Consider the following 27,447-nt stretch of genomic DNA (forward strand, 5'->3'; position numbering starts at 1 on the left):
GGCGCCGGAAGCTCGCGCCCCGCGTGTGCGCAGGAGCTTCCGGCGGGCAGCGATGGCGGCGCTGTGGGACTTCGGCGTGAGGGACCCGAAAGAGCCGGGTGGCGACAGCGGTGAAGACGAGGACGACGATGAAGAAGGAGAAGGCGGAGACGCCGAAGAGTTCACGCTGGACGAAGTGCTGCGTCTCGGCGGCACCAAGGTAAGTGGGGGGGGGGCGGCGGCGGGAGGGAGCGAGAGCACGTGGCGGCCGGGTCCCCCCGGGACGGGCCCGTGGTGGGGAGGGTGGCGGGGGGAGCCGTTGGGAGCCGTTAGGGGCGCGCGGCCTGGCGCGAGACCCCCTGTAACGGCCGCGCGCTGCCGCCCCCGCAGCAAGACTACGTGATGCTGTGCGCCGTGGACGAGACGGAGGAGGTGGTGGACGGCGGCAAGAAGGACGCGATCGACGACCTGAAGGAGGGGGAGCTGGAGGCGTTCGTCAGTTCCCTGGGGCTCGGCAAGTACGCGAAAAGTTGCTTCGTGGTGGACGAGGGGGAGGAGGACGGCAACAGCAAGGAGGAGAAGCCCCTAAAGAAAGAGAAAAGCAAGAAGGAAACGAACCCACCTTCGTTAGAAGGGAAAAAAGAAAAAAAAGTCAAGGAAAACGCAAGCGCTGTGAAAGCCAGCAAGAAAAAACAAGCTGGCGGTGATCAGGAGCAGCACCTTTCAGCAAAGACAGAGAGGCTGGAAGAAGATTTTGAATTTCATGCTAGGCAAGCGATACTGATCAAACCAGGGGGCAAATGGTATGACCTAGAGTACACTAACGAGTTCTCTTCAGAGCCACAAAATCAGACACTTCTGACCAAGTATAAGGCCTTGGCCCAAAAGCTGTACCAGCACGAGACAGATCTGTATAAGAATAAGACAGATTATCAGAAGGGGGCCTCTTCGGCGTGGATGAAAACTGTTGTGTCATCAGGTACCTTGGCTGACAGGATGGCAGCAATGACCCTTCTCATTCAGGACAGCGCTGTCCACAGTCTCCAGTTTGTTGAGAACTTGGTAAACCTCATAAAGAAAAAGGGCAGCAGGCATCAGAGCCTCATGGCTTTGGATACCTTCAAGGAGCTGCTTATTTCAGATCTCTTGCCAGATAATCGGAAATTATGGTCTTTCTCACAGCGACCATTTAACAACATAGAGAAGATGTCGAGTGGCAACAGGGATTCAAGAGACAGACGTTTGATACTCTGGTACTTTGAGCATCACCTGAAACTGCAGGTGGCAGAGTTTGTGGAAGCGTTAGAAACACTGAGTCATGATTCTCTAACAGCACCGAAATCCCGAGCACTGGCAGTTGCCCACGAGCTTCTCTGTAACAAACCTGAGCAGGAGAAAGTTCTCCTTGTTCAGTTGGTAAATAAACTGGGAGACCCTCAGAACAAACTTGCCACCAAAGCCTCGTATCTTTTAGAGACATTACTGCACAAGCACCCAAATATGAAGGGGGTAGTGTGCAGTGAGGTGGAGAGGCTTTTGTACCGGTCAAACATTAACGTGAAAACTCAATATTATGCTATTTGCTTTCTGAATCAGATAGTTCTCAGTCATGAAGAAAGTGCACTGGCTAACAAACTGATAACTTTGTACTTTTGCTTTTTTCGGAACTGCATTAAGAAAAAAGACATTGAATCCAAAATGCTCAGTGCTCTTCTTTGTGGGGTAAACAGAGCTTACCCATATGCTGACACTGGTGATGAGAAAGTGAAAGAACAAATGAACACGTTGTTTAAAGTTCTGCATCTCGTGAACTTCAGTACCAGTGTGCAGGCGCTGATGTTACTGTATCAAGTGATGGACTCTCAGCAGACTGTGTCAGATAGGTACTACGCAGCACTATACAAGTAAGTAACAGGTTTGCGTTTTTTTTTTAATATAAATTTAAGTTTATGAGGAAGTCACCATTAATTTAAAGTTGTAGAAACACTTATTTTGCTTTTAAGATCTTGTGAGTTTTGTGTCTCATTGGCTGAAAATTTTTGAATGTTTTATATGAGCTAGAAAAAAAGCATGTGGTTTCTTTGACTTAACATGAGGATAAAAGAAATGGTAGTGGTAAGTCCTGAGAACACAACATATTCATTTCGTGCTTTGCACTGTTTTCTGGTGGCATGGTTATATTCCAGCTGTTATTTGAAACTAATAGATAACTACTTCTGAAGTAACTTTTACAGGTACAGTGGTTTAGTCACACAATAGCCTAAAATCATGTTTCCTTTTTTTCATATGGTGAGGGGGAAATATGTTAAGAAATTCTTTAGATGATTTAGTTTGTATAGTAGGAAAACCTTACGTTACAAAAGTATCTCATTTTTTTGTCCCAGCTAATTGTTTAGACTCTTTGTTTGATCCTTGCAGGCTTCTGTTTAGAGGACCAAAGGGATTTTTGAAAAGGGAACTCAAGTTCTCCCAGAATGTGCAATGTATTTAGGGGCTTTCCTGGCAGTCTGGAAAGAAAGTGGAGCAGAAAATGAACTTGCCAACACATATGCATGGTCTGATCATGAAACACGCTACTTGCTAACGATTTTCTTTATGTTCTTTGAACATCTGAGTAAATCTGATTAGTTTCTTACGCTGAATATCTCGAACTTTAAAGCTATTTTCAGTTGAACTCAGTATCTTTATATTTTCTTACAGTTTTCTTTTTGTTTACTGATATAGGGGTTTTTTTTTAATCTTCAGTGTTGTGTATATTTAGAAATATTACACAGCTATTGGCAGTTCAGGTTGATTTAATGGTTTTCAGTATTGGGGAAAAAACTGTCACTGGTCTTTTAGATGGCACTCTGAAAAGTGAAGATGATTGTTGTTAACAGCAATTATTCTCCTATGTGCATTATGACATTCAGCAATTTTTTCTCCTCTGTGTTCTACAGGAAGCTTCTAGATCCAGCTTTAGCAACCTGCTCAAGGCCATCCATGTTTCTTAATCTTGTCTATAAATCTCTGAAGGCAGATGTAGTGTTGCGGCGCGTGAAGGCCTTTGTGAAGAGGTTACTTCAAGTCACTTGTGGACACATGCCACCCTTCATTTGTGGAACCCTGTACCTTCTGTCTGAGCTTCTGAAAGTAAAACCGGAGTTAAGGGTCCAGTTACAGGATCATGTGGTATAGGATGATTTCTTTATCTCATTGTTTTTTCAGTAAGCGAGAGTTTCACAAGCACCTTGCCCTAACCTGTTTATTAGCAACCTGAGGGTTTGCACTTGAATAATTATAACTACATTAAAAATCTGCATAGATGAGGGTGTTTTAAGCATTCTAGTGGGTCCTATGAACTTCAGTCATGGGCAGAGGATTATTTTGCTAAATGCTGCACAAGTAAGCAGGTAAACATTCTTCACTAAAAAGCTTTGTAGAAAAATGGCTTGTTTCTTTCTTCTGTCTGCACTCTCTGAAGTATAGCCAGGCAGGACTGGATTTTTTTTTTTCCTTTCTTCAGGCGGGGAGGGCCCATTACACTTATGTGATATAAGCTGTAAAGTTCAATTTTAAGTCCTCTATGAAGGCCAAAAATCTGTGTTGCTTAAAGTTTAGCCATCATTTGTTTATAATTTTGTAAGTAGATTCTTAAGAATGATAGGTGCATTTTTATAATAAATGAGAGTAAAACTGGAAAGGAAAAGCTGTTCACTAGCATTTTCTCTTGTTTAGGAATCAGATGATGAAGAGTGCTTTAAGGATCAAGAAGAGGCTGAAGAGGATGAAGAAAAATTTGTGGATGCAAACAAAGAAGTAGAAAGTGAAGAGAGGAGCACAATGGAAAATTCTGCTAAACCAAATGACTCAAATTCAACAGCCTCATGGGTGCATCATCTGAATATGGGAGGTACTTTAGCAAGAAAATATAATTCTTTAACTTCTAACATTCTGTAACAGTGACATGTTGATCAAGACTTGTAATATTGATTAAAATGATGGGCAGTGTTACTGTCATGTTGAAATGAAATTAATAGTCTCATAAAGTTGCATGAGGAAATTTACGTCATTTTTATCTCCTCTGCCCCTCAGGCAGGAAGAGTGGAGCTTCATATGACCCTATGCACCGGAGTCCTCTGTACTGTGGTGCTGAAAGTACAAGCCTTTGGGAACTGAAAAAGGTAAAGAAAATTAACTTTGTTATTCTTGGAGTAGCTACCTGGGTAACACAACAGAAAGGTTAAACGACACATTGTTCAGCTTTGAGCTTGTATATGTTATGTACAATGCTGATATTCCAGAGTAGGGAAAAGGAATTTTTAAGTGGAGATTTGGACAATGACAATCTTTTTTTGAGTTTCGAATCTTAGCTCTGCATCAGTAAAGCTTTTTTGTGTTGAATTAAATAAAATTGTAAGTAAGAATGTATTCAGATAAGGCAAATAAAAGATTAAAACTAGAAGTTCTTCAGTTGTTCAAGGACAGAACACATCAGCCTTGCACTACTATGTGCATCTGCACGTTATTTGGTGAGTTACGGAGTGGTCTTACGACATAGTGGTATTGTCAGGAGTTTTATATGTCAACATGACTAATGATTGTGTTTATTTTTTAATAGAAATAAGTATGTGATTCGTGTTTTTCAGCTTTCTGAACATTTTCATCCATCTGTGGCCCTATTTGCAAAAACAATTCTAGAAGTAAGTGCTTTCACTAGTCTGTAGCTTTGAAGTTGGATTTTTATGTTGTCTGTCTTTTGCCATTTGAAAAAATACATTATAAAGCCTCCTTGCACTCTGCAGGTGACGAGCAGCTCTGCAGCACTGTAACAAACACTCAAATCAAAGGTTTTCCTGGAATTAAAACGGGTTTTTTTGTAAAGGAGACTGCTCATAGAAGTGATTAACTTGGTAAAAATGTGTATATTACATGATTCCTAAAGCTTTTTTTAGAGTTTTGGTCTATCTTTTTGTTTAACATGGGTTTTTTATGTGGGGAACCCTGCTGTTGGAACAAATTATTTTTTAATTCTGTTGTGGTTATCATGTGAAAAATACTCACACCTACAGAAATATATATTTAAAGTATTTATTTTCATTTGAATATATGATATCCAAATGGTCCTGAGTATTAACTGCTATTAGCACAGTACATAGCAAGGCAGTTCATCACTGAAACAAAGTGAAGAAGGTGGTTTTTTATTGACATTCCAAAAATAAGAACCTGTATTAACTGGTCAGGCTTATTGATGAAGTATCCCTGAGTCTTTGTCTTTTTCAAGTGTGGTTTAATGTTGTTCTTGGAGTGTTTGAGTCCTCTGTGTTCAGTTGCTGATTTTCTTAAACGAAGACCTTAATGATTTTTGGCTTTTTTCTTCTTCCAGGGAAATCACATTCAGTACTCTGGAGACCCTTTGCAAGATTTCACATTAATGAGATTCTTGGATCGCTTTGTGTACAGAAATCCCAAACACCACAAAGGCAAAGGTACAAACTTCTCTGTACATATTAATATCTGATCTTGATTATTGATGGTGACCAAACTCTTTTTCTCTCAGATTGCCAAATAACCCTTTGTGCTTGTCAAGTATTCGGGATGCACATAGTGCAACAGAGGAGTGAGATCAGTCTTCAGGGCTGCAATGGACATATCTGCAACTCAGAACCAGCTGACAATCACATACTGCTGCCTTTCACTTCTGCATCATGGGGATTGCTAACCTAGCAGGACTAAGCAAACTGATAGCGGAATGTAGAGACTACAGAATGGTTGAGGTTGGGAGGGACCTCTGGAGATCATCTGCTCAAGCAGGGCCACCTAGAGCAGGCTGCCCAGGCTGTCCAGATGGCTTTTGAATGTCTCCAAGAATGGAGACTCCACAGCATCTCTGGGCAACCTGTGCCAGCACACAGTCACCCTCACAGTGAAAAAGTGTTCCCTGATGTTCAGATGGAGCCTCCTGTGTTTCAATTTGTGCCCATCACCTCTTGCCCTGTCATTGGGCACCACTGAAAAGTGCTCTGTCTTCTTTACCCCCTCCCATCAGATATTTGTATACACTTATTAGATCTCCTCAGCCTCCTCTTCTCCAGGCTGAACAGTCCCAGCTCTTCCAACCTTGCCTCACAGGAGAGATGCTCCAGTTCCTTCATCATCTTAGTGGCCCTTTGCTGGACTCTTCCCCCGTATGCCCATGTCTCCCTTGCACTGGGGAGCCCAGATCTCAACACAGTACTTCAGCACCAGTGTTGCGCAGAGGAAGGATCATCTCCACCTGCTGCCAATGCTCCTTCTCGTGCAGCCCAGGACACCGTCAGCCGTCTTTGCTGCAAGGGCACATGGCTGGCTCATGGTCAACTTGGTGTCCACCAGAACGTCCAGGGTCTGTTCTGCCAAGCTGCTTTCCAGCTGGGCATCCACCAGCATCTACTGGTGCATGGGGTTGTTCCTCCCCAGGTGTAGGGCTTTGCACTTCCCCTTGTTGAACTGCATGAGGTTCCTCTCAGTCCATTTCTCCAGCTTCTTGAGGTCCTTGTGGATGGCAGCAAAACCCTCTGGTGTGTCAGCCACTCCTTACAGTTTTGTATCAATAGTAATAATTTGTTTCTGATTTATGTTCTGCTACAGAAAACACCAGCAGTGTGGTAATGCAGCCAAAGAAGAAGCAGTTTATGAAAGATATGCAGAATCTGGCAGGTAAGCCCCTTTTCAATTAAGATTCTGATGGCTGAAGAATTCCTGGCTGGTTGTTGTAGACGTGTCATCTGGGCTGTCTATGCTATTTCTGTTAGCAATAAAAGAAAGTCTTGTCCATCGGGAGTGCAATGGTGGTACCTGATGTTCAGGATCGGGTCTGATCTTCTTATAAGGGCACATGGAATCTACACAGCTGAAACTTTGGATCCATTGAATCATTTTAAGAACAAATGACATAGAGAAAATCAGTTACCTCAACTGTTAGCCTCTTGAGTAGCAAAACACATTTTCTTCTACTGTAGCACATGGCTTTACACACCAACTTTTTTTGAGACCTTTCTTTTCTATTTTTCCCACTTAACTGTCAATTGTTTCTATTGTAGCAATTCCTTTTTCTTAGGCTATGCATGATGAAGATTGTACCTTCTGTTTAACCATCCTATTAAGAGATGTGTAACAGCAAAGGACAGAGCTACTGAAAATTGCATGCCGCCTTTTATTGTGCTGTTTTTGCTATGACCTGCATATGCCTCCTATGTTTCTTTTACACTAAATTATCTTTTTCCTGCATCCCCGTAAGAGGATATATACTCCCTGGGTAAATAAGAGATTTGCAATCTTGTATCAAAGTTTAGAACATTGTTAAAAATCTGTTTGTAGCTTTTTCCCCTTAGGGGGAAAAAAAGGGCTAAAAAAAAGCCTTAGAATTTATTTCAGCTAATGATAATTCTAGTTAGAAGAGCAATCTGTTAGGGCACTAACATCAGAGGGACATGAATTTATAAAATATTAGGTAAATTTTCTGCTCAGAAGCGTGCCATTCTTAGGTCTGGCATAGTAGTTTTATGAATAATGTTTTTTAAAAGTTCTTAAAAATAACTAAAATGATACAAAAATCTTAAAAATATATGCTGATCTAGCTGTAGTTAATACAGTAGTATTGTGTGGTTGATGTTTTTATTTGTTTCAAAGTTATCATATAACAACTTTTATTCTCATTATGATTGAAAACTTACTAAATCTCAGAAAATGGTTTTATATAATGATTTAATCACATTAAACTCTTTCATTAGACAATGCGGATCACTCCATACAATGCCACAGCTGCAGCTATTGTTAGGATTAGGGTAAGGTATCTTTGGCACTGTTGTTTTGCTAAAAGTCTTCCTGCCCCCAGAAAGAGGCTGCCTTTTGTCTAGTCTCACCATTTCCAGTGATTAAGGGTAGGATTTGGTATTAAGAACCAGCAATTAAAAAATCAGGGTAAACCATCAGTAAAACATGCTACTTGAGACCAAAAGAGGTTCCATCTTCTGTAATATTCCCAGGGATGTGCTTTCCTCTAACTTCGGGTCTGTTGTGTTGCACGTAAGTTTTAGTTACACAGATTAGCTGATGTACCTTTACTGATGCATGGTTTTATGGCTATCAAAGCTTAAAGTAGGGATTTTGACCTAGAATGCATTTGAAGGTACAGTTTGTTTTATTGCGTTCTGTAGGTTATTCTGAGTTGAAGGACCAGACTGAGCATTTCGAACTGGAGTTGTGGAATTGAAATGTTCTACAAATCCAATATAAAAAAATCTGGGTACATTAATACGGATACAAAAATCTGCACTTGTATATATCTGGTATCTGTTGAGGCTTAGAGAGTTGAGATTGCAAATCCTCTGGTACCTTCCACTATTTGAAGAGTCCCTCTGTAAGTAAACACTATAGAAAATACTATAATCTGTGCCCACTCAGTTTATCAGTAGCTCTTTTGTCCTTTGATTTGCTTCTGAGGTGGAGGAGGGAAGTGGAACAGTAAAACACTTCTCCACAGGGAACCTGATCAATACCCTAGTGAATCTGCTGTTGCAGTGCCATATTTTTCCTCAGTTCTTCAGAAATGGAGGCAGGGTGGGGCTCAATCGCTTCTTCAACATGCTCAGCTGGTGTATGGTTCTGCATTTCTCCTACTGCCAGGAGTGCTGGGCAGAAGTGGTTCCAGTGTTTGAATGCATGACAGCGAGTTTATCTTATTTTCTACTTTTTTTTCCCCATTTTTTTAAAAATGCATTCCTGCTGTAGGTGATTGCAAAACGTCCCTTGCTGATATATAAATAAGAACCTGGTTAGGGCTGTGCATCTCGAGTTTTTCTGTGGTGTCTGCTCACATCTAAGTATCAGTATATGCAAAGAGAACTGTTGGTTTAAAGAGGTTTTGAGATGAGCTCGACTTTATTTAATGGATGACACTGGCTAGCTGCATACTTCTGTCTGTGCATACTGTTTAACCTTTTAAAATAATAGCAATCACTTAAACTTGAGGTAAAATCAGTTCTTTTTTTTTTCTTTTTGCAGTCAACAGTAAGGAATTCCGTGCCAAAGATGAAAGCAAAATCCCAGTGGATGAAGTGTTTTTTCACAGGTAATGAAATACTTGCAGACATTCATTGTAAGTGTTGGTTTTTAATGCAATGCTATCAAACCCCATTACATTTCATAAGTATTCTCTGGTATTCCAAGTGTTTGCAAAATTTGACTAATTTGAGTGACTTGTGTTGACAGTACTTTCCTTAGAGCCTAATTTCAATGTTTGTCGGAAGTGCTTAGGAAAGAATATCCCTTTATCACTTATGAACAAAGGCATTCAGTGCTTGTAGTCTATAATCAAGTAAGTTGACATTGTAATAAAGAGGCCTTAAACAATAGGTAGTGATGAATGTCTCATGGGTTGTAATTCCTATGCATTAGAAGTACATTTAAAAAAACCTGCAATATACCTTGCTTATGTTATTAGCATCAAAGCTTATTAGAACAGAACAATGCTAGTTTTCTGTTTATTTATTTTTTACTATTCATAGGTCTTTCCATTTAGTTGGATTTCCTTTCAGACTATGATATAAAAATGCAGCTGTAATACTAAAATTGAAGTGATACGCATTTGGCAAAGATTTGTTCTTATTAGATCAAAATACTGGTTACCTCTGAATGTCTCCTTAGGAAATCAGTGTTTGAATTAACTTCATTTATTCTGCTTCATTCACTTTGGGTTTTTTTGTTTAATATATTCATTGCTGTAGGGGCTTTTAAAGTTTTTTGAAGTATCGGGTTAATGGATTTATTAATTTTAATTAATTGATATTATAATATTGAGGAATATAATATTACTTAATAAATAAAACGGTGGTATTAATTTTGAGATTAAAGAAAAGCAGCTTAAAAACATGCCCCTGTCAGTATTGTTACATTGAAGATGACTGAAACTGAGATTACACATTGAAAGTCTTCCATATGAAGTGCTGAAGTCTTCTGCTCTTGTATATGTTGAAATCTGCCTTCTGTGTTTAGCGATTCTTTAATATGAAATGAAGGACAGAAAGTGGCTTAAAATGGCTGACAGAAGGTAAAACGAAGCACATAAAAGGAGAGGGCTATGGGGGAAAATTTATAGAACTTAATGGGTGAATCGTTCTCTTTTTTTTTTTTTTCCTCAATTAGATTCAAGTTGAACTTGATCCTTTCTTCCATATCAGTATGACGCAGATTTTCACATCTTTCTTGTGCCCTTTTGTAAAGTCACTATGTTCAAAATAATTTCTGGCACCTTTGGCGGTGAAATTTCTGTGTTTTAAATCTTACAGTGGTGGCTTAACTCTTTGAAAAACAAAGAAAATATAAATCTCTGAATTGATCTGTGTTTGAAACCGTTGCTTACAATTTTCAACTGCCAACATATATAGGTTGTTTTTAAAAAAAAACTTGTCACAAAGATCATCACCTGTAATTTTATGTCTGAGAGCAATATATTATTTCAGATTTTATTCAAAATTTGATAAGAGGAGAGAGAAACAAAAGCGTCAGGATGATGAAGAAAGTGTGGAAGATGTAGACGATGATGAATTTGAAAGAGCATTGGGTAAGGTTGTGTTTTTCCTTGCAGTAACTATCCCAGTATTTCCTGCTTCTGAAAGTTGTTAATTTATCCTTTTTATAGTTTGCATTGTATAAAAGAGCCAGATACAGGAATATGTAAGTGGAGGAAAACTGGCTTTCTAATGCAGACTCTACACTACTACAGCCAGCGGTTTCTACTGTCCCTCACGTAAGCCAGCTGGGTGGCCATCTGGTGAACGAGGTCTTATCCTCACTACTCCAGTAGTGTTCATCTTGTTGAAACAGTTGAAAATCATCTGATTTTTGAACATAAGCTCATGAGTGCCAGTTCATGCCTTTTTGTTCTTTTCCTAATGTAGTCTGAGAGTTAAATAACTTCTAGCAGCATGTAACATTTGCTTCTGTTGTTTCTTTCTTTACTTCTTGGCCTTTTTCAATGTTTCTTACGCTTTTTCTCATCGTTCCTAGTCTCTTTCATGAGGTTATTTGTTCACTTAGATCCTTGGCAAACTTCTGCAGTAGTCTTAGCTCTTCCTGCAGCGTGTACTTTGTTTGCTTTGGAATTATGATTTGCTCCAGAATCTGAATTTGTTAGGGTACCAAAAAATGTCCATTAATATTATTATTTTAGGACTTCTTATTTTGCTTATACAGTAATATATGTGTTTGGAAAAACAACAACAACAACAAACACCAAAACCCAAACAAACCAGTTATTTAGCTCTCCATAACTGTTTTGTGCAATATTTTTAGAGAATTCTGAACTCCCACAGCAGGATTCTTCCTTAGTTACACAACTAGTATGGTCTTAGTTATGACAACAATCTGTTTCTAATTGTGTTTGTTCTATTGTTAGTATCTCTAATAAGTTAACTGTCTCTGAGAATTTGCTCCATAAATTCAGAATGTTAAATTAAGGACCTCCTAATGTCAGCTTTTAATCTTTGAAACAGAACATTTGTAATTTTTCAGATCTTTTTTTTACCTGCTATTTTATATAGAAATTTGTTCCTAAGTGAATTCAATGATAGGAGCTTTCACCCTCTAGGCTGCTTACTTTTCTGTCAAAAATTATGGTGAATACTTCTAATCTGAAAATTAGCATACAGATTAGCTGGCAGGACACTTGCTTGGGGTATCTTAGTCAAGTCTGTGTTCTGTCTGACTTTGGAGCAAGTATTTGAAACTTGTGATATCCCACTTGCCAAACTAAGTTTGAATCATTGGGCAGTTGTATATCCATTTGTGTCTGCCTGCTTCCCACATCATCTAATTCTGGCTGGAAAATACATCCTGGGTAAAAGAAATCTTCCATTATTTTTCAAAGAAAAATATTTTTTCAGAAAAAGTCCAGTTAGCTTTAGGTAAGTGTTTTGTGGAGTAATTTTCTGTAGGAGTATGAACCCTTTTGTATCAGAGCCCTTTGTTACTGATGTAGATCGTATAAACTGTTCAGGAAAAAAATACCCCAAAATAGGATATTTTGTAATGACTTAATATTTCTTTGTTTGACTTTGTTGTGTAGTAATAAACATTTTTTCCCCTAGATACATTCGAAGCTGCTGATAATGCCATTGACATTGGCCAGGATGACCTTGATTTTGCTGGGTAAGACTTCAAACTGGTTTTTTATCTCTTGTTTTAATCCCCATGTAGAGTTTTACTCTGCAAAATTGGATAGACTTTTTTCAAAAAGACTCAGAATATCACTTTGCAAAAAAGCCAATAGCAGTTGGACACTGGGTAATGCTGCTTTTCTGCATGTCCCATAGTGGGGCATTGTGATCCTGTGGTGTTTCCAGTCTGCTGGCTTGACGCGTGAGACCTGTAGTATTTTGTTTATACAATGCACTGACCCAATAAGCAAGGTAAGATCTTGTTTTTCGTTGTCTCAGGTTTCTGTTAAAGAATTACCAAGTACAAAAGTAAGCAGAATGAGGCATAATGGTACTGCTGCTGTAAGGACTGGTTGTAACTGGACCTGATGCAGTAAATAAACTTTGTGGAATCCAGAATCGCAGAGCTCAGTTCTCAGGAAGTCAGCAGTTTCATCAAGTAGCCTCTTTTTCACTTGAAGTGATACAGCTTTCAAATCAGCATAGAAACTTTTTTTCTTGAGATGAGAAGAGAGTTAAAGCTTAAAATTCTAGTGAAACCTGAACATTCTTGTGATCCAGACTGGTGTGAATAAAAAATAGCAAAGAGGAGGCAAAAAACAAGTAACCATCTAATATATAAAGAACCATGGTCCCCTTCTTAAGGAAGAAGAAAAAAATTCTTATTTCTTCATTTAGTAGAGCTGACATTTCTGTTAATTTCAGAATAGTATTTTCTCAGAACTTCTTAAAATGGTTGACTTCCATAATACCGTTCCACATGCTGAGGTTGAAAACATACCTGAGTGCATAATATGTTTCTTAGGTCTCAGTGTACATTTACAGGATTTTGCAATGATGTTGAACTTTTCTAACATAGTGTTTGCCAGTAGATAGATGTTATCTGGATGCAAACAGTATTTTGTCAGGTCAAGTGCTAAGCTTGTTACATATTTTTTTTAGTAATATAAAAAAGAAAACCAAAGGCGGTAAGAAATGCCAAAGAAGCGAGGAGTCCAGTGGTGACTGGGAAGATTCTGATGACGAAGATGATTTCAGTGATCTGGATGATGAAGAAGTCTCCTTAGGAAGTATGGAGGAAGAATTTGGAGAGGATATGGATGAAGAGGGAGGAGTATTTATGGATGTGTCTGATGATGATAACAGCCTAGGTAAGGTACTATTAATTATCAAAAAATGAGAAGAAAAAGCTTTAAAAATAAGTTATCTAATATGTAATTACATATATAAATTCAGATTTAGTTACCTAGGTGGGAAGTTTGGCTTTTAAGTAAGGAAATGACAAGAAGTCCTTCTCTGGACAATGAAGTCTTAAGAGAAACATTTCCTGGCAGTCTCCCAAGTATGAGTGCGTATGAGGCACCTGGGTATAAAAACTTGCAGACAAGACATGTTTCTTTCATTGTGAAAACATTGGCAGATACAAAAGGAGCTTTATACACAAATAACTGGCTACAGTAGGCAGAAATATTAAAAGATCTCATCGAAAGATCTCATTTGAAAAATTAAAAAAAACCAATCTAATACTTGGTAATTTTTATATTTCTTTAGACCTAGTTAATGTTGGGTTTTTTAGACGAGGTAACTTCTATTTAAATTGCTGTCTGCTAAGTAACAGCTTACTCATCTAATACAGTTGTGCACCCAGATTTTTATTACCACTCTAATAACAACTGATCATTGCACCTGCCTGGTTTTATTATCTTTTCAACTGAAAAGCACATTTCATACAGTATGCACTTTTTGTTGCTGGAAAAGCACAGATTGAGTATTTCAACTAATATTTTAAGGTCACAGATGATTGAGGGTAGAGGAGATAAACTATTCATACAGCTGTTAACACATTAATCTTTCATGAGCTTATTATTTCACCAAAATTACCAAGCAGACTTTCAAGGTTTACATAACACCTGCTTTTAGCCTTCATATTTTATGTACTTTAGATTCATATTTCATTCATTTTTTTGTGCTGTGGGAAAAAATCATAAAGAATGGTGCACCACTGATCAATTTTGAATTGTCTGGGCTGAAGAAATCCCAGATTTGGTTGTGCGCGCTGTATTTTAACCTTTTTTTAAAGTAAAGACTCAGACCATTATGACAAATATACCTAAAAAGAGATTTTAGTCTCTGCTATGCTTTAAATACTTGCATACAGTGTGAGAATGAGGGAGTGATTTATCTTTTTTTTTTTTTTCTGTCAGACCCAAATAATGACAAGCAACTGAACTCTGTCAGTAAAAAGGGCAAGAGAAAGAAAGATTTGAATTTTGTGGGGTCACTTGAAGGTAAGGAAACACTGACACGATTTCCATTTGAGAAGGCTTAATACAAACACAGAGCCTGGAGTCAGAGGGTGTTAGTAGTGTAGATTATCTACATTTTTGGATCTGAGTTCAGATTTGAATAAACCATAAATGAAAAGGTGTCAGTTTTGCCCTTGTCCTCCAACCAGTGTGGCCTCATTCAGAGTGACAATCTGCTGTTGAAGGCCTGGAAATCAAAGGAGGAACTTTTGAAGGAAGGATGGGAGTTGTACTAGCAGTTTGTGCATCTGTTACTAATGTGATGCACAGATTTGTGCTATTTAGTTCTCGGTTGGAAACTCTTTTTCCCTTTTTTTTGAGCGGGAAGGTGGAGAATAAAGGTTTCTAACATAGCTTGGTAAAACTTTGTTTTAGTCTCTTTGTGAACTTGAAATTCTGTCTCATAATACTTTTTGTTTGAAGGATCCAACCGAGGAAAGAAGAGAAAACTCAAAGATGCCAGTATACTAGCATCTGCAGAAGAGGTAAGGTTGATCAGTTCTTAGCAAAAAGTGATCAAGCATTTTACTTGTTTCTTTGTAATAAAATAGTAAAATTTCTCTTTTTAAAGTTTGGTTATCTGCTGGATGAAAATGCTGGGTCTAAGTTTGACAATATCGGAATGAATGCCATGGCCAACAGGGATAATGCAAGTAAGTACATCTTACAAATAGCAGATAGTTGTAACACTGTTTTGGTTCTTCAGATTCTGTACTTACAAAAATCTGCCTTCTGTAACTGAAATACACACGCGGTCAGAAGTCACACAGTACGGACAGTGACTCAACGTCCCTAAGACATGACTTAGTTTTCTTCAGTTACGAGAGATGCCCAGTGCTAATGTTAGCTATGTGTGCTGGGATAAATAAAGCTTCAGAAAAGAGGAAGAGTCTATCATGTGGCCCTTTCACACTGTAAATAAGGATGGGCAGTTCTGCTGTTCATCAAGTGTTGATGTGAATTTTGCTCTGATAGTGTCCTGGACTCTTTTGAAGGGAAGGCGTAAGGCATGACGGTCTTTATCTACCTACCAGAATATTTGCTTGCAGTATTGGTGAAGCGAAAGTAGTTTCCCAGAAATAATTCCAATTAATTAAATGTGTATATACTCCTTTGTACAGCTTTTGCAGTCTTGCTGGTGTCACCTGAAAAAATGTTAACAGCAGCACTCAAACACTGTACTCCTAACACAAGTCTGTCCAGCATTAGGAAAATTCAAAGTAATGGCAAGAGCAGTCTTAAACCTGGAGATTCTGAGATGGCAGAGCATGTTTTGTGAAATGAAAAAAATCAAAACTCTGGTGTCAAAAAATGGCAGTTTGCACTTTATTAACATTTATAAATACAGTAGCCAAGTTTTAACTTTTACATCATTCATCTGTATTCCACATGATGTCAGAGGTATCCATTGGCTCCTTATTTCTCACCTTTCCTCTTACAGATATCAAACAGATCCAGTGGGAAATAGAGCGTGACAAGTGGCTTCACAATAGGGATGCGAAAAGCATAATCAAAAGGAAGAAACAGTTCAGGCACAGAGGGCTGAAAAACAAGTATAAAGGCAAGAAATCAAAATGATGAACTGGACATTTTATAATTATTCTAAAATAATTTTACAATTAATCACTCATCTTTCTTACTTTAGTTCTTGCTGCTTAACCATGTCATTTGGTCATTCTCCCTTATGCCATGAATTCCAGACCACTCATTGGATTTGTAATACACTGAAAAACAGGAACATCCATGTCAGCTCTAAGTCAGACATGTCTGAAGGTGAGCCACTTTGTGGCTTGTTTTGTTGGATATATGGTCTTCCAGTTCTGAGGGCTCTACCCAACAGTCTGACACTCCAGCCACACCTATACCTAACAGTAAACACTTCTGCAGTGTTTGCTGGGGTAAGTTTTATGCAATAATAAAATCAGTTTTAATACGTAAGATGCAACAAACTTCAGCCAACTACTACAAACCTACCTTCCAGAATTGACGGAAACCTCTTCTGCATTGTATATCTGAAATCTGACAAGAAAGATAAATCACAGTTACTTTACTCAACATATTTTAAGACAAATAATTAAATGTACTATTTTTTGAACTTGGTTAGTTTTACTTAAGTTTGTCTGAGCTCCTTACTTACAGCCACCATTAAATAACATGATTTGAATTTACTTTTTTTTTTTTTCATTCTATCACAGGCTGTATTTGGGTTACTCATGTGCAGCCCTATCATCAGTATTTTCTGACCTTCCTCACAACTGTGATAGCCAAATACAAGCTACAGATTCACAGGAAGCTGAATGCTTCTCATAGACTGACATGCAAATGCAAACTGTGAAAACTACATTGTTTCCTTACGCAGCTTTAGGTGTTCACTGAATCCTTCTGTGGGCTCCTCTGGCAACCCAGTAGAAATCATGTAAGGATAGCTTTATGGTATTTTAATGCTTTACAGCAGCTCAGGAGTGGTAAAAGCCTAATTCTGAGTGCACTGAGCTATTAGGTGAGCTTGCCGCACCTTACAGAACTATGGAAACTACAGCTTAAGAAAATCTGTGAAGGCATCTAAGAACTAGGACCTTGAACTGAAAAGGGGGAGAAATGAGAAACCATGAAAGGCCAGCACCAAGTTACCAAGATAGGCCGATACATCTATTCTCCACATTTTGGTTATAGATATTTTTAATGAAAATGCAAAGAAAAGTAGTTTAAGTGTAACAGCCTGCCTGCATCTGAATCGGGCAGGGGCACAGGCCTGTCAAACTAGTGCTGCATCCTGCGGAGGCCTGAACGCAAAATAAGGCTGTGTGGAGCAAACCTTGCAGTAACTAAGTTGGTGCCTGGCTTATTTTTGTGTTACCTAAGCACTGAGTCCTGAGTTTGAGAGACCTGAAGGACTGAAGCTGAATCATCTGGATGATGCTGCTGGCTGCTTTGTCCGCTTGCCAGCTGGGTCTGTTGTCTGCATGGGGAAGGTCCAGTCCCAGAGCCTGCGAGCAGCGAGCCAGGGGATGGGGGGCTCCAGGGGCTGCACACCAGCTGCCTCAAACGGGATTGATCCATTCCTGCCTCACCTTTCTAAGGCCCTATTTGAGCCGGTGCTGTTCCTGTTAAAATGCACAAGATGCAGCTTTGTTCCTGGTGCTCACTTTCCAAAGTTTCCCCACGGTTTTGGTTTTACAAAACTAAAATAACGGCTTGTCCTTGAGGACCCGCGTGACTAGCGCGTGCTACACTACCCGCAGCCGAACGGCTGACCCCGGCGCGGCAGGTTTTCTCACAAGCCCCACGCACGCACTCAGCGTGGGCACCGCGCCGGCCCCGGCCTGGAGCAGCTCCCGGCGTCCCGGCGGTGCCGCCGCCCCCTGCCCCGGCGCGCTGTGAGCCCCGGCCGCCTCGCCGCACCTTGGCTGCGGTCCATGGCGCGGTAGAGCAGGATGGCTCCGAGCAGCCCCGCCGTCTCCAGCAGCAGCAGCCCCTTGACGACGCGCAGCGCCATGCCCCACGGCGCCCTTCTCTCCCCGCCGGCAGCGCTGCACATGCGCGGCGCGCCCGCCGCCTGCGCACGGCAGTTCCTTCCGGTCGCGGCCGCCCGGGCCCGTCATGGGCGACCCGGTGGCTGGGAGGCCCGCCGGGGCGCTAACCCGAGCCCGGCCGCACGCAGGCGGCCCGGGGCTGCGGAGGGCGGCAGGGGCGGAGGCGCGTCTCGGCAGCCCGCGGCTCCCCCGGCCTCGCTGTGCCGGGCCGGGCCCGCTGCTCTGAACAGTGATGGCGCCGGCTGTGGGTAGATCAGGTTATTTAGATGATAATAATTCCATTTGCAAGAGTCCAGTAATTTTTCAGGGAGTTGCGATTGCATCCGAGATAATTCGAAGTATTGGTGACAAGTCAGAGCTCATCTAAGGTGTACAATCCAAAATTTAAGCAAGAACTTGATTTGCCAGTTTGCTGGTGGCTCATCATATACATAAGAACACTTATTTCAAGCAGAGCAACGTGTAAATGTGATATTGCCCCGAAACCTGCCTGGACTCTGTCAGAGTGAGCTTATCGGTCTCTGTGCAGCATTGCGTTGTACTTCAGAGACATTTGCAGAGGACACTATCAAAAGCTCATTTTAAGAAAATGCTGAATGTCAAGAGTGTGCGGAGATCCCTTTACTCTCTACTAGAATATCCTTGTGGAATCAAGATACTTTTTTCCTGTTAAAGTACAGGTGACAGTCCTTGGCTGCTGCCTCTTGCCCTCGGCGGCCTCCTCTGGCCGCTGGCCGCAGGTCGGGCTCGCCGCCACGTTTCCCTGCAGCCCCGGGGGACCCCCAGTCCTCGCCTCGCTGCTCGAGCGGGGGGCATGTGTGCCCAGCGCAGCTCGGGGGCCAGGCCAGGCCTCGGTGCCCCGTGTTGAGGCTCTTCGGCAGGTGCTCCTGCTGCTTCAGCGGGTGCGAGGGCGGCTCTGCACCTCCTGGGAGCCAGCGCTCCTGCCAGGGGAAAACACAGCTACCTAAGGCTCGCGGCCGTCCAAAAGCGATCCTCGTTCTGTCATGGAGATGCTGAAGAGTCCTCGGCCATGCAAGATTTCAGTGTTTAACTGTCTTTTTAACATGAAAAAAAGCATTTGTGCAGGCTATCTCCCACAGAGGCGTATTTAGAACCTAAAATGACAGCATCATTTCCCTCTCAGTAGTGTCCTTTCTGTTTTCTAGTTCTGACTTCATTGTTCTCTATTATTCACTATCTATTTCTCTTAACTCATAGTATGAGGCTGACTTTATTGCCAAAATAAAATTGGGGATTTTTCTTATTAGGGACTTTCTTTTTGTGATGCCTTTTCCCCCGCCCCGTTAATGTTATGTAAGATTAGATATTTTGCTGCTCCTTCTTACAGGGCAATTAATTTTGCAGTTCTGTTTTCCCTGGTGACTGAGCTTGCAAGTATTACTTGAACACAGTGGGATTTTTTACTAAAGTAATTCCTGCTCTGTAGATTATAAATGGACAGGATCAACCCGGCTTCCATTTCCAGAAAGGTGGGAAGGGAGGAGAAAGAACTATCAAATTTGGGGGAGGGCAAAAGTAATGCTAAGGATTTCTGCTCCACCCCTTAAAAATGTCTATTTAAAAGGCATTTACTGCATTAGACTAATAGTTTCACACCCCAAAGGTGGTAAACATGGCTGAGGATAAAAAAGCCTTCATTGATGAGATAAATAAGGTGTTGGCAAAGTCTGAAGGTCTTTCCTTGAAGGACCTGCTGTTCTCATACCGGGGGACCCCGTATCCTGTCGTAGCATGCAGCGTGGAGACGTTCAAAGCCCTGGAGAACCTGGAAGCCAGAAGAGATGATATGGTGCTGGTGTCCTACCCAAAATGCGGTGAATACATTATAAGTTTCTTGCTGTAGTCTACAATACTGTAACTAATTATTTGACACAAGAAGAAGGAAAACCAACTGATCATGGTTTTATGTTGCATGGGGATATTGGGCATTTCTCCTAGAACCAGAGGCAGCAGGTTTTTGTCCTGCTTTATCTTAATTAAGCAGTCTGTTGCCCTGCTTTTTAATATGGTTTATGTTTCTGGAAGAAAAAGTTTTGGTGTTTGAAACTACTGTTTGGCTGAAGAAGTGAGAATAAAACATGCAGGGTTTTTTATGTATCAGTAATACAGGACAACTCTGCTGGTATGATAAACTGCATTCTGAAAAGTGCGTTAGTTATGTGGTGTATTATAGCGTACAAAAGCAATAAGGTTGTGCATTAGACTTTTTAATGAGTAGAAAGTGACAGGGCACAGTATCTTTACTTACAAAATTATAAGCTATTTCTTGGCATTAATATCGGCATTGTTTTTTGTTTTGTGACTGCAGAATGGTACTGACTAAGACAAACTGGAAGTCTAAATCTTTTAGTTAAGATGCTTGCAGAAAGGAGGAAAGGTACAGCAGGAGCAGTGAAAAAAACTCAACCGACTAGTTAATTTTGATCAGTTTTATTAAACGACAAGTGTGACACGGTTGCTTACAAGGAAGGGATGTGTTCTGCTAATGTAGGAAATCCTATCCAAGCATATGTTTCTTCTTTGAGACCCAAGCAGCAGAAGCTTAGGGCTGGTGGAGAAGATGTGGGTTCAGGGAAGGGTTTCACTGCACTAGCATGGTAGTGGATGTGATCAAGTTGGGCTCTAACCAGAGTCCTAGGTCAAGGTTTCATGCAGCGCATAGAATTCCCATTGGTTGGTGAGTTCTGATCTGGAAAGAAACTGTGGTGTATTTAGGGGCTTAAGAAGTATGCCTGCAGTGTTTAGGGTGAATTTATAGCAGCTGTGAGACACTACACTGAACCAAGAGAGGGCAAATACATAAGGAGGGAGCTGGCACAAAATGTGAAATATGCCACTTTATTTTAAGGAGCCTTTAATTCCATTGGGTTTGGGTCCGGAGTTCTGCTGTACCCTATAAAGACCTAAAAGGTCATTGTCAAAACTTGTCACTGTCTTTGATTTCTCTCAGAGTTTGGAACAGTTCAGCCATGGAGTCATGATGCTGATTGCACCTGAGGTTTACTAACTCAGTAAACCTCTCCCGCTCAGCGAGAGGGATCGGCAGATAAAGGCAGAGATCTCACACTTAGTATTGGTCAGTTTGTGGTAGGACAGCAGGGGAAGATTTTACCGAAGAGCACTGCCAGTTGTCAGTAGGAGAGGGAGTACACAGCTCCCCGTGGTTTGCCGGGAAATGCAGCACCCTGTTACCCAACAGGCACGGGTGGAAAAGCGTGTACGGGAGGTTGCACAGCAGAAATGGGAAAGCAGGATGGAAGCCCCTCTTTAAAATACAGTTTGTATTTGTGCACATGCAATTATTACTGGGCAGATAAGGACATGGATTTGGAGACTCTTAAGGTTTTTGGCTCTGATCGGTACATAAATGGGACAGTGATATAAATTTTATACTGTGTCCAGTTCTGTGCTCCCCAATATTAAGAAGGACAAGGAATTACTGGGTGAAGTCCAGCAGAGGGCTACAAAGATGATTAGGGGCCTGGAACATCTTTCTTGTGGGGAGGGACTGAGAGAGCTGGGTCTGTTCAGCCTGGAGAAGCCTGGGCGAGGATCTTACCAATGTTTATAAATATCTCAAGGGTGGATGTCAAGAGGATGGGACCAGACTCCTTTCAGTGGAGCCCAACGATAGGATGAGGGGCAACGGGCACAGAATGGAGCACAGGAGGTTCCATCTGAATATAAGGAAAAACTTCTTTACTTTGAAGGTGCCAGAGCACTGGAACAGGCTGCCCAGGGAGGCTGTGGAGTCTCCTTCTCTGGAGACATTCAAAGCCCGCCTGGACACCTTCTGGTGTGATTTGCTCAGTGTGAACCTGCTTTAGCAGGTGGGTTGGACTAGATGATCTCCAGAGGTTCCTTCCAACCCCAACCATTCTGTGAATCTGTGATATATATCATACAATGATATTGGGTGGCATATGTGTGTAATATTTGTATGCATTATAAGACATTGTATGACGTGTACACATTGTGTACACATTATTATGTAAATATGACATGTATCAGCTGCTTCCATCCAAGCATGCTGAGACACTTTATATAACATAGGGTGGAAGTTATTCCTTTCTGGGAATAACTTTCCACTGAAAGCATGAGAGGTTAAAGCTGTTTGCAGTGTGTGTTCTCTGTTAGTGCCTCTGGCAGCTGCGTTCACAGGGGACTCACAGGATGAAGGAGGCGATGGCAGCTCCAAAGCTCCATCTCTGTGGGCCTGGTGGGAAGCCTTCCAAAAGCCTCCCCACAAGGATGTGGGGAGGATGCTACAGGCCAAGGTGAACACGCTGTTCCATTGCTCTGTCCTGACAGCAATCAGCAGAGCTTCAGTGGAGCAAGTGTGATTCCTGGAAGCCTTGAGGGAGCAGGCAGCATGGCGCAGCTCCAGGAGCGGGCCACAGGCTCATGCCGGAATGGGCTGCTGTATGAGGGAGGCTTTGCTGTGAGGTCTCTTCCAAAGAGTGAGAGGTGGGGAGGGATGCAGGTGTCCAGTGGGAAACGGCTCTTCTAGCACTTGTTCTGGCATGCACGTTAGGGAGACAGCAACAGGCACAACTGAGGACAAGCATTGGCAGTGACATAGAACAGATGACTCCATTTAGTCCTTGACCCAGGGCACTAGAGAGAGGCAGACACTTTCCTCTGGAGAACAGGCAAAGCTCCTTGCTTGTTCCTTCCTTCTCTTATCCAGACCTTTCCCAGGTGTTTCTCTGTAAAAGCCAGGAAAGCTCTCTTTATTGTCACTGACTGTTTTATGAATATATTAAAAATATGTTCAGTGCATCATTGAGTCAGTTCTGCCTCCACTGCTTCCCACATACTGGTTATAGGTGATCCGAGAAGGTCACAGTTAAGAAGCTGTTGAGGATCTTATGAATGGTAAACATTATTTTGTTTGTAATAATTTGAGAACTTTAATGTTATTTGTCATTTGATGACTGCCTATTATGCTGAATTAAGCCATGTAATGAGAAGGCTCTGAGATCTTATATAAATTTCTGATAGGTTTTTTTGTTTTCTGCATTTCTTGGTGCAGGTGTGAACTGGCTTATCCAGATTTTAAGTGACTTGATATTTACAACTAGCCAGAGTAAGCCTGTAAGCACAGAACTACCATTTATTGAATGTGGAGATCCAGATAAATATCAGGTTAGTGAAAAGAACCACTTAAAGTCTGTTGTTTTCGCTCTCCTGCACCCCCGCACACAAGTCATTAAAATGAAGTCATGCAGCAACTAAAGATATTTCTCCTGAGAGGGGAAAAAAGAGAATCTTGGATGACTAATGCCTTTTGATTAGGGGCTGTTTCACAAATGCGACTCCCACAAATCATTGCTGCACCCGTGTAATAAACCTGTTCTCACTTATGGTTCTGTTTATTTCTAAAGAGGATGAAGCAGATGCCATCTCCAAGGATTCTGGCAACACATCTGAATTATGATTTCCTCCCCAAGTCTATTTTCAAGAACAAAGCCAAGGTGGGCTTTTTTTCTTTTTCCAAGAACAAGCCTCATCTCTCTGACAGTACCAGCATTCAAGAGTAATTTTGGGGCCACATCCTTTTCTTGCTCCCAAGGAGGTGGCCCTGGGGGAAGGCAACTTGGAGACACCTGGGCTGGCTTAACACCCTCTACAGTTTACAGTAGCCTTAGGGGTGCTGTAGTTGACATAAACAAGAACAGGTCTAGAGACTGTTGCAGTGCTCAGAAATGGCTGGAGTGTCACACTTTCCTCTTCTATGCTGCTCTCTTCTGTGCACGACTGTGGTGGGAATGAATGTGGCAGCAGTATTTCTGGGACATTGGCTGTCTCCTTGAAAAGAGTCACTCTGTTAAAACTTTAATGTTTGTGGTACTCAGTCACTGAACAATGCTGGATACATAGCACTTAGGAGGTGTACCACAGATGGAGGCTATAATTGGTTAAGGGATGGGGATTTTTTCCATGTTTCATTGGTATTTTTTCCTGTATGAGACAGGAAAAAATATGTGTATAACAGAAAAATTTAATGTGTTTGTTTAATGTGTAATGTGTTTTCAGGAGTGTGTACGCTTCTCTGAGGATTACAGTCTCTTAGGATTTCAAGAACATCATTGCCATGCTTTGAAAAATGGGAGATGATTGTAACAGCTGCAGTTTCCTTAAGGAGAATTGAACAGCTTTTCCTACCAGGGGGCTGACAAATGGTTCCTTATGATTTCCCAGGTCTTAGGTAGTTATGGGATAGTATTCAATGATAATATTATTTCCAGTTGCTTTTTTTTGCAATTACTTTACAACATAAGCAAATCTTAAAAGTGGTAATAAGGTCTTTATTATGATCACATTACAAATATGTTCTCCTTGCCTTAACTAATAAAATATTTTGTCGCCCCCAGTATGTTACTGATTGCAGAATGTTTAGTTATACTCTCATTTTGGTTGCTAGGGGAAATAAGTGATCTAAAATTGTTGACTTCTTTCTCCCACTCCAGATACTAGTGCTGTTTCGAAACCCTAAAGATACAGCTGTTTCATTTTTCCATTTCCACAACAATGCACCAAGTGTCCCCAGTTACAGCTCCTGGGATGAGTTCTTCTCAGAGTTCATGAATGGGAAAGGTATTGTTATAGTTACTGAATGTAGTTGAAAAAGCAACAGAAAAAAAAATATTTAAAAACAGCTAAGTGGGTCCAGTGGGAAAACAGCTGTGTCATAAATAGTTTACTGATGGCCATACCTCATGAAAAAGGAGACAGCTGAATGCCAGAATGGGGAGAAAGCCCAGAATATGCTTTGCTTCTGGGTATTTAGCTCTTCCAAGCAAGGAAGGGGGAGTTGCATGGCATTGGGTCAATATTCTGCCACTTAGTGATGGAGGAAATGCCACAGATCCAAAGCATTAACAAAATGACTGTTTGTTGTCTTTACTGTTTCTGAACACGAGGCCAAGCACTTCATTAGCAAACCAAATTTTAGATTTAGACTGATGTCTGGCTTTGGCTTTTAGGAGATGTTTAAATGACAATGTAGTAGCAGAGGGGAAACACATAATGAAATTCATATTTCTGTGTGGAAACCATTTACCTACAAAAGTCAGAGGAAGCCTCTGTCATTCTGCTGTACGGTACGGTACCACGGAAAGGACAGGCTGTTCCGCTTGTTTGCATTGATGTAACCAATAGGCAACAGAAGGCAGTTCTTCAGTCAGAGAGAAGTAAGTACCCAGTAAGAAGACAAGGTCACACTGATGCTTTTTTCTCTTCTTTATAGTTGGCTGGGGATCCTATTTTGATCATGCAGTCACCTGGAGCAAACACATTGAGGATGAGAATACTATGGTCATAATATATGAAGACTTGAAAGAGGTAAAGCAGATGCTGTGCGCTGACAGGCAAAGCAAATCTGAGCCCAGTCCCTGAAACCTGCCGAAATTAACAGCAAAACACACAGGTTTCTGAAAGAGCAAAATCAAGTTGATTTTAGCGACCAGTTGAGTCTGGCTATACAAAAGCTGAGCTCTAGTGTAATGCAGAAAACATACTGTGAAGGAAAATATATATTGTTGATAGATGATGGCGACGCACATCCCAAGTGAGTAAGTCCTTTTTGAGAGGAAGCATATTGCACATCTCCCTTTCACTGTGTTGCTTTCAGAACCTGACTGCCAGTGTAAAGCAGATAGCTGAATTCTTTGGATTCTCCCCAACGGCAGAGCAGATCCAGTCCATTGCGAACAGGGCCACTTTCCAGGCAGTGAAGGATAAGGCTCAGGAGACTCATGGTGCTGTTGGCTCCACTCTTTTCCGCAAAGGTAAATTTCTTTGTGTTTTGCCAGGCTGGTAAATGGTAGCACTGCATCTTGGGCGGACAGGAATTTGGATCAGTAGATGGTTAATTTTTATGTATAATTTTCGAGGTTGGGAGTTGTTTGAGAAACATGGACCGTACTTCAGGACACTGTCACTTGATTTCATCACAAGGGCCAGTACCATTCGGTAAAGCCCTATATAATGTGAATAGCAGAAATGCCCTACAAGTAGCATACTCTTTAGTCATGGTATGCAGTAAGCATCAATTAAAACAAAGAAGAGTTTTATTTTGGCTTCTGTGAGTACTGGGGATAGCCTGACACTCAGTCTACAGAGTGCCTCCACAGATTTTTCTTCTTGGGTTTTCTACATAGCCCATGTGATTGCCTAAGAACCTCAGTCAATGCGTGTAACCCAGACACTGCAGATTAAGCTGTGTCTTTTAGCCATGGGTCAAGCTAGAGCTGTAGACTCAGGCAACCTCAGACTGTGGGCTCTCCAAAATCTAGATTAAAGGTAGGCTGCAGCTTAGGGCAGTGTCTGGTTGCAGTGCAGAAAGCTCTTGCAGTTAAAAGCCACATCTTTGGACTTTCTGGGTTGGTTTCACAACTGCTGGTCATCTTTTGTATTCTTCTGCAGCTGTACAAGACACATGCCAAAGCTATTAAGGCAGACCAGTAGCTTCATATATTCACTTTATGTTCACATTATATTGAGGGCACCAAACATAAGGCAAACTTAAGAATGTATTATTGGGTCAGGGATTTATTTTCTTTCAGGGAAGAAAAAAAAGAAAAAAATTATTATCCTGAAATATGATAATAAGAGAGACAAGGTAGTTTTTTTGTTTTAAATCATACTCCTTGGTCCTTACATTCAATGGTAATAATTTACTTTTCCTTATATTCCAGGTGTTGTTGGAGACTGGAAAAATCTTTTCACTGAAGCTCAGAACCAGGAAATGGATGCCAAATTCAAAGTGTGCTTAGAAGGAACTAAGCTGGGAGCAAAGTTAAAATATGATGTGTACTGCAAGGCCTGAGCCTCCTTTAGAGAAAAACTCATGTTCAGGCTGCTTTTCATTCCCTTTAATGGAATAAAATAGAGGCCAGGACAACATCTGATTTAAAAATCTTGAAAATGCAATTTGCAAACTCGTTTCTGCTGTCTTAACTTACACAAGCAATCCTTGCTTGTATAGTTAGTGACTTCACTGGATTTTCTGAAATGACCTGTAGTTCTTTGGCCTCACTTAGTTTTAAACACTGATTTTTAGCTATGATTTCGTGTTACTGTGTGGAATATATATGCAGTAGTTGAACCTGCTGAAGCCACTGGAAATGTATTCATTATGTTGGAAGTGATTTTCCAAGAGATTTTTTAAAACAATCATGAGGTATAATTTTGATTCCTAATTTCTAAGTTCATAGTATTCATGTATTATTTTAATTTCTAAGTTCATAGTATAAAATGAAATTTCAAAAGGTCTTCTTGTAGTTGTCTTCTGCCACTTTCCGTGTGCTGATAAATGTGTGAAAAAAAGTAAAGGAACCTAGTGGTGGAAATTTTCATCCCCTTTCAACAATAATATTTTTCTTTCCTTTGGAAGTGTGAAATTTCTTCCTGAGCCATTGAAGGAAT

General features: G+C 40.9%; 2 protein-coding genes across 2 annotated transcripts; both read left to right on the forward strand.

The window, feature by feature from the left end:
• The first annotated feature begins 16 nt into the window (after window positions 1–16).
• On the forward strand, window positions 17–16,598 carry CEBPZ (CCAAT enhancer binding protein zeta). The gene is made up of 16 exons (XM_065631082.1): window positions 17–199; window positions 370–1,883; window positions 2,919–3,150; window positions 3,697–3,871; window positions 4,054–4,142; window positions 4,608–4,661; window positions 5,345–5,447; window positions 6,589–6,657; window positions 9,004–9,070; window positions 10,461–10,561; window positions 12,087–12,147; window positions 13,098–13,306; window positions 14,360–14,443; window positions 14,885–14,946; window positions 15,033–15,114; window positions 15,903–16,598. The coding sequence occupies exons 1-16, from the start codon at window positions 53–55 to the stop codon at window positions 16,037–16,039; spliced, it is 3,186 nt and encodes a 1,061-aa protein (XP_065487154.1). The 5' UTR covers window positions 17–52; the 3' UTR covers window positions 16,040–16,598.
• Window positions 16,599–19,621: 3,023 nt separating this feature from the next.
• SULT6B1 (sulfotransferase family 6B member 1) lies at window positions 19,622–26,857 on the forward strand. Its single transcript, XM_065632220.1, has 7 exons — window positions 19,622–19,829; window positions 23,051–23,163; window positions 23,403–23,492; window positions 24,489–24,615; window positions 25,268–25,362; window positions 25,652–25,808; window positions 26,718–26,857. Exons 1-7 carry the CDS (start codon window positions 19,628–19,630, stop codon window positions 26,846–26,848), a joined length of 915 nt encoding a protein of 304 aa, XP_065488292.1. The 5' UTR covers window positions 19,622–19,627; the 3' UTR covers window positions 26,849–26,857.
• The last annotated feature ends 590 nt before the right edge of the window (window positions 26,858–27,447 follow it).

Source organism: Caloenas nicobarica, chromosome 3, assembly GCF_036013445.1.
Source record: "Caloenas nicobarica isolate bCalNic1 chromosome 3, bCalNic1.hap1, whole genome shotgun sequence".
NCBI classification, from domain to species: Eukaryota; Metazoa; Chordata; class Aves; order Columbiformes; family Columbidae; genus Caloenas; species Caloenas nicobarica.

What these genes read in the sequence shown, in the direction of transcription:
- CEBPZ (XM_065631082.1), top strand. Translation starts at nt 53, where the DNA reads ATGGCGGCGCTGTGGGACTTCGGCGTGAGGGACCCGAAAGAGCCGGGT. An exon ending in TACTACGCAGCACTATACAA is followed by an intron (nt 1,884 to 2,918) that starts GTAAGTAACAGG and finishes TGTGTTCTACAG; the next exon opens with GAAGCTTCTAGATCCAGCTT. An exon ending in CAAACACCACAAAGGCAAAG is followed by an intron (nt 5,448 to 6,588) that starts GTACAAACTTCT and finishes GTTCTGCTACAG; the next exon opens with AAAACACCAGCAGTGTGGTA.
- SULT6B1 (XM_065632220.1), top strand. Translation starts at nt 19,628, where the DNA reads ATGGCTGAGGATAAAAAAGCCTTCATTGATGAGATAAATAAGGTGTTG. An exon ending in GGTGTCCTACCCAAAATGCG is followed by an intron (nt 19,830 to 23,050) that starts GTGAATACATTA and finishes TTCTTGGTGCAG; the next exon opens with GTGTGAACTGGCTTATCCAG. An exon ending in TTTTCAAGAACAAAGCCAAG is followed by an intron (nt 23,493 to 24,488) that starts GTGGGCTTTTTT and finishes CTCCCACTCCAG; the next exon opens with ATACTAGTGCTGTTTCGAAA.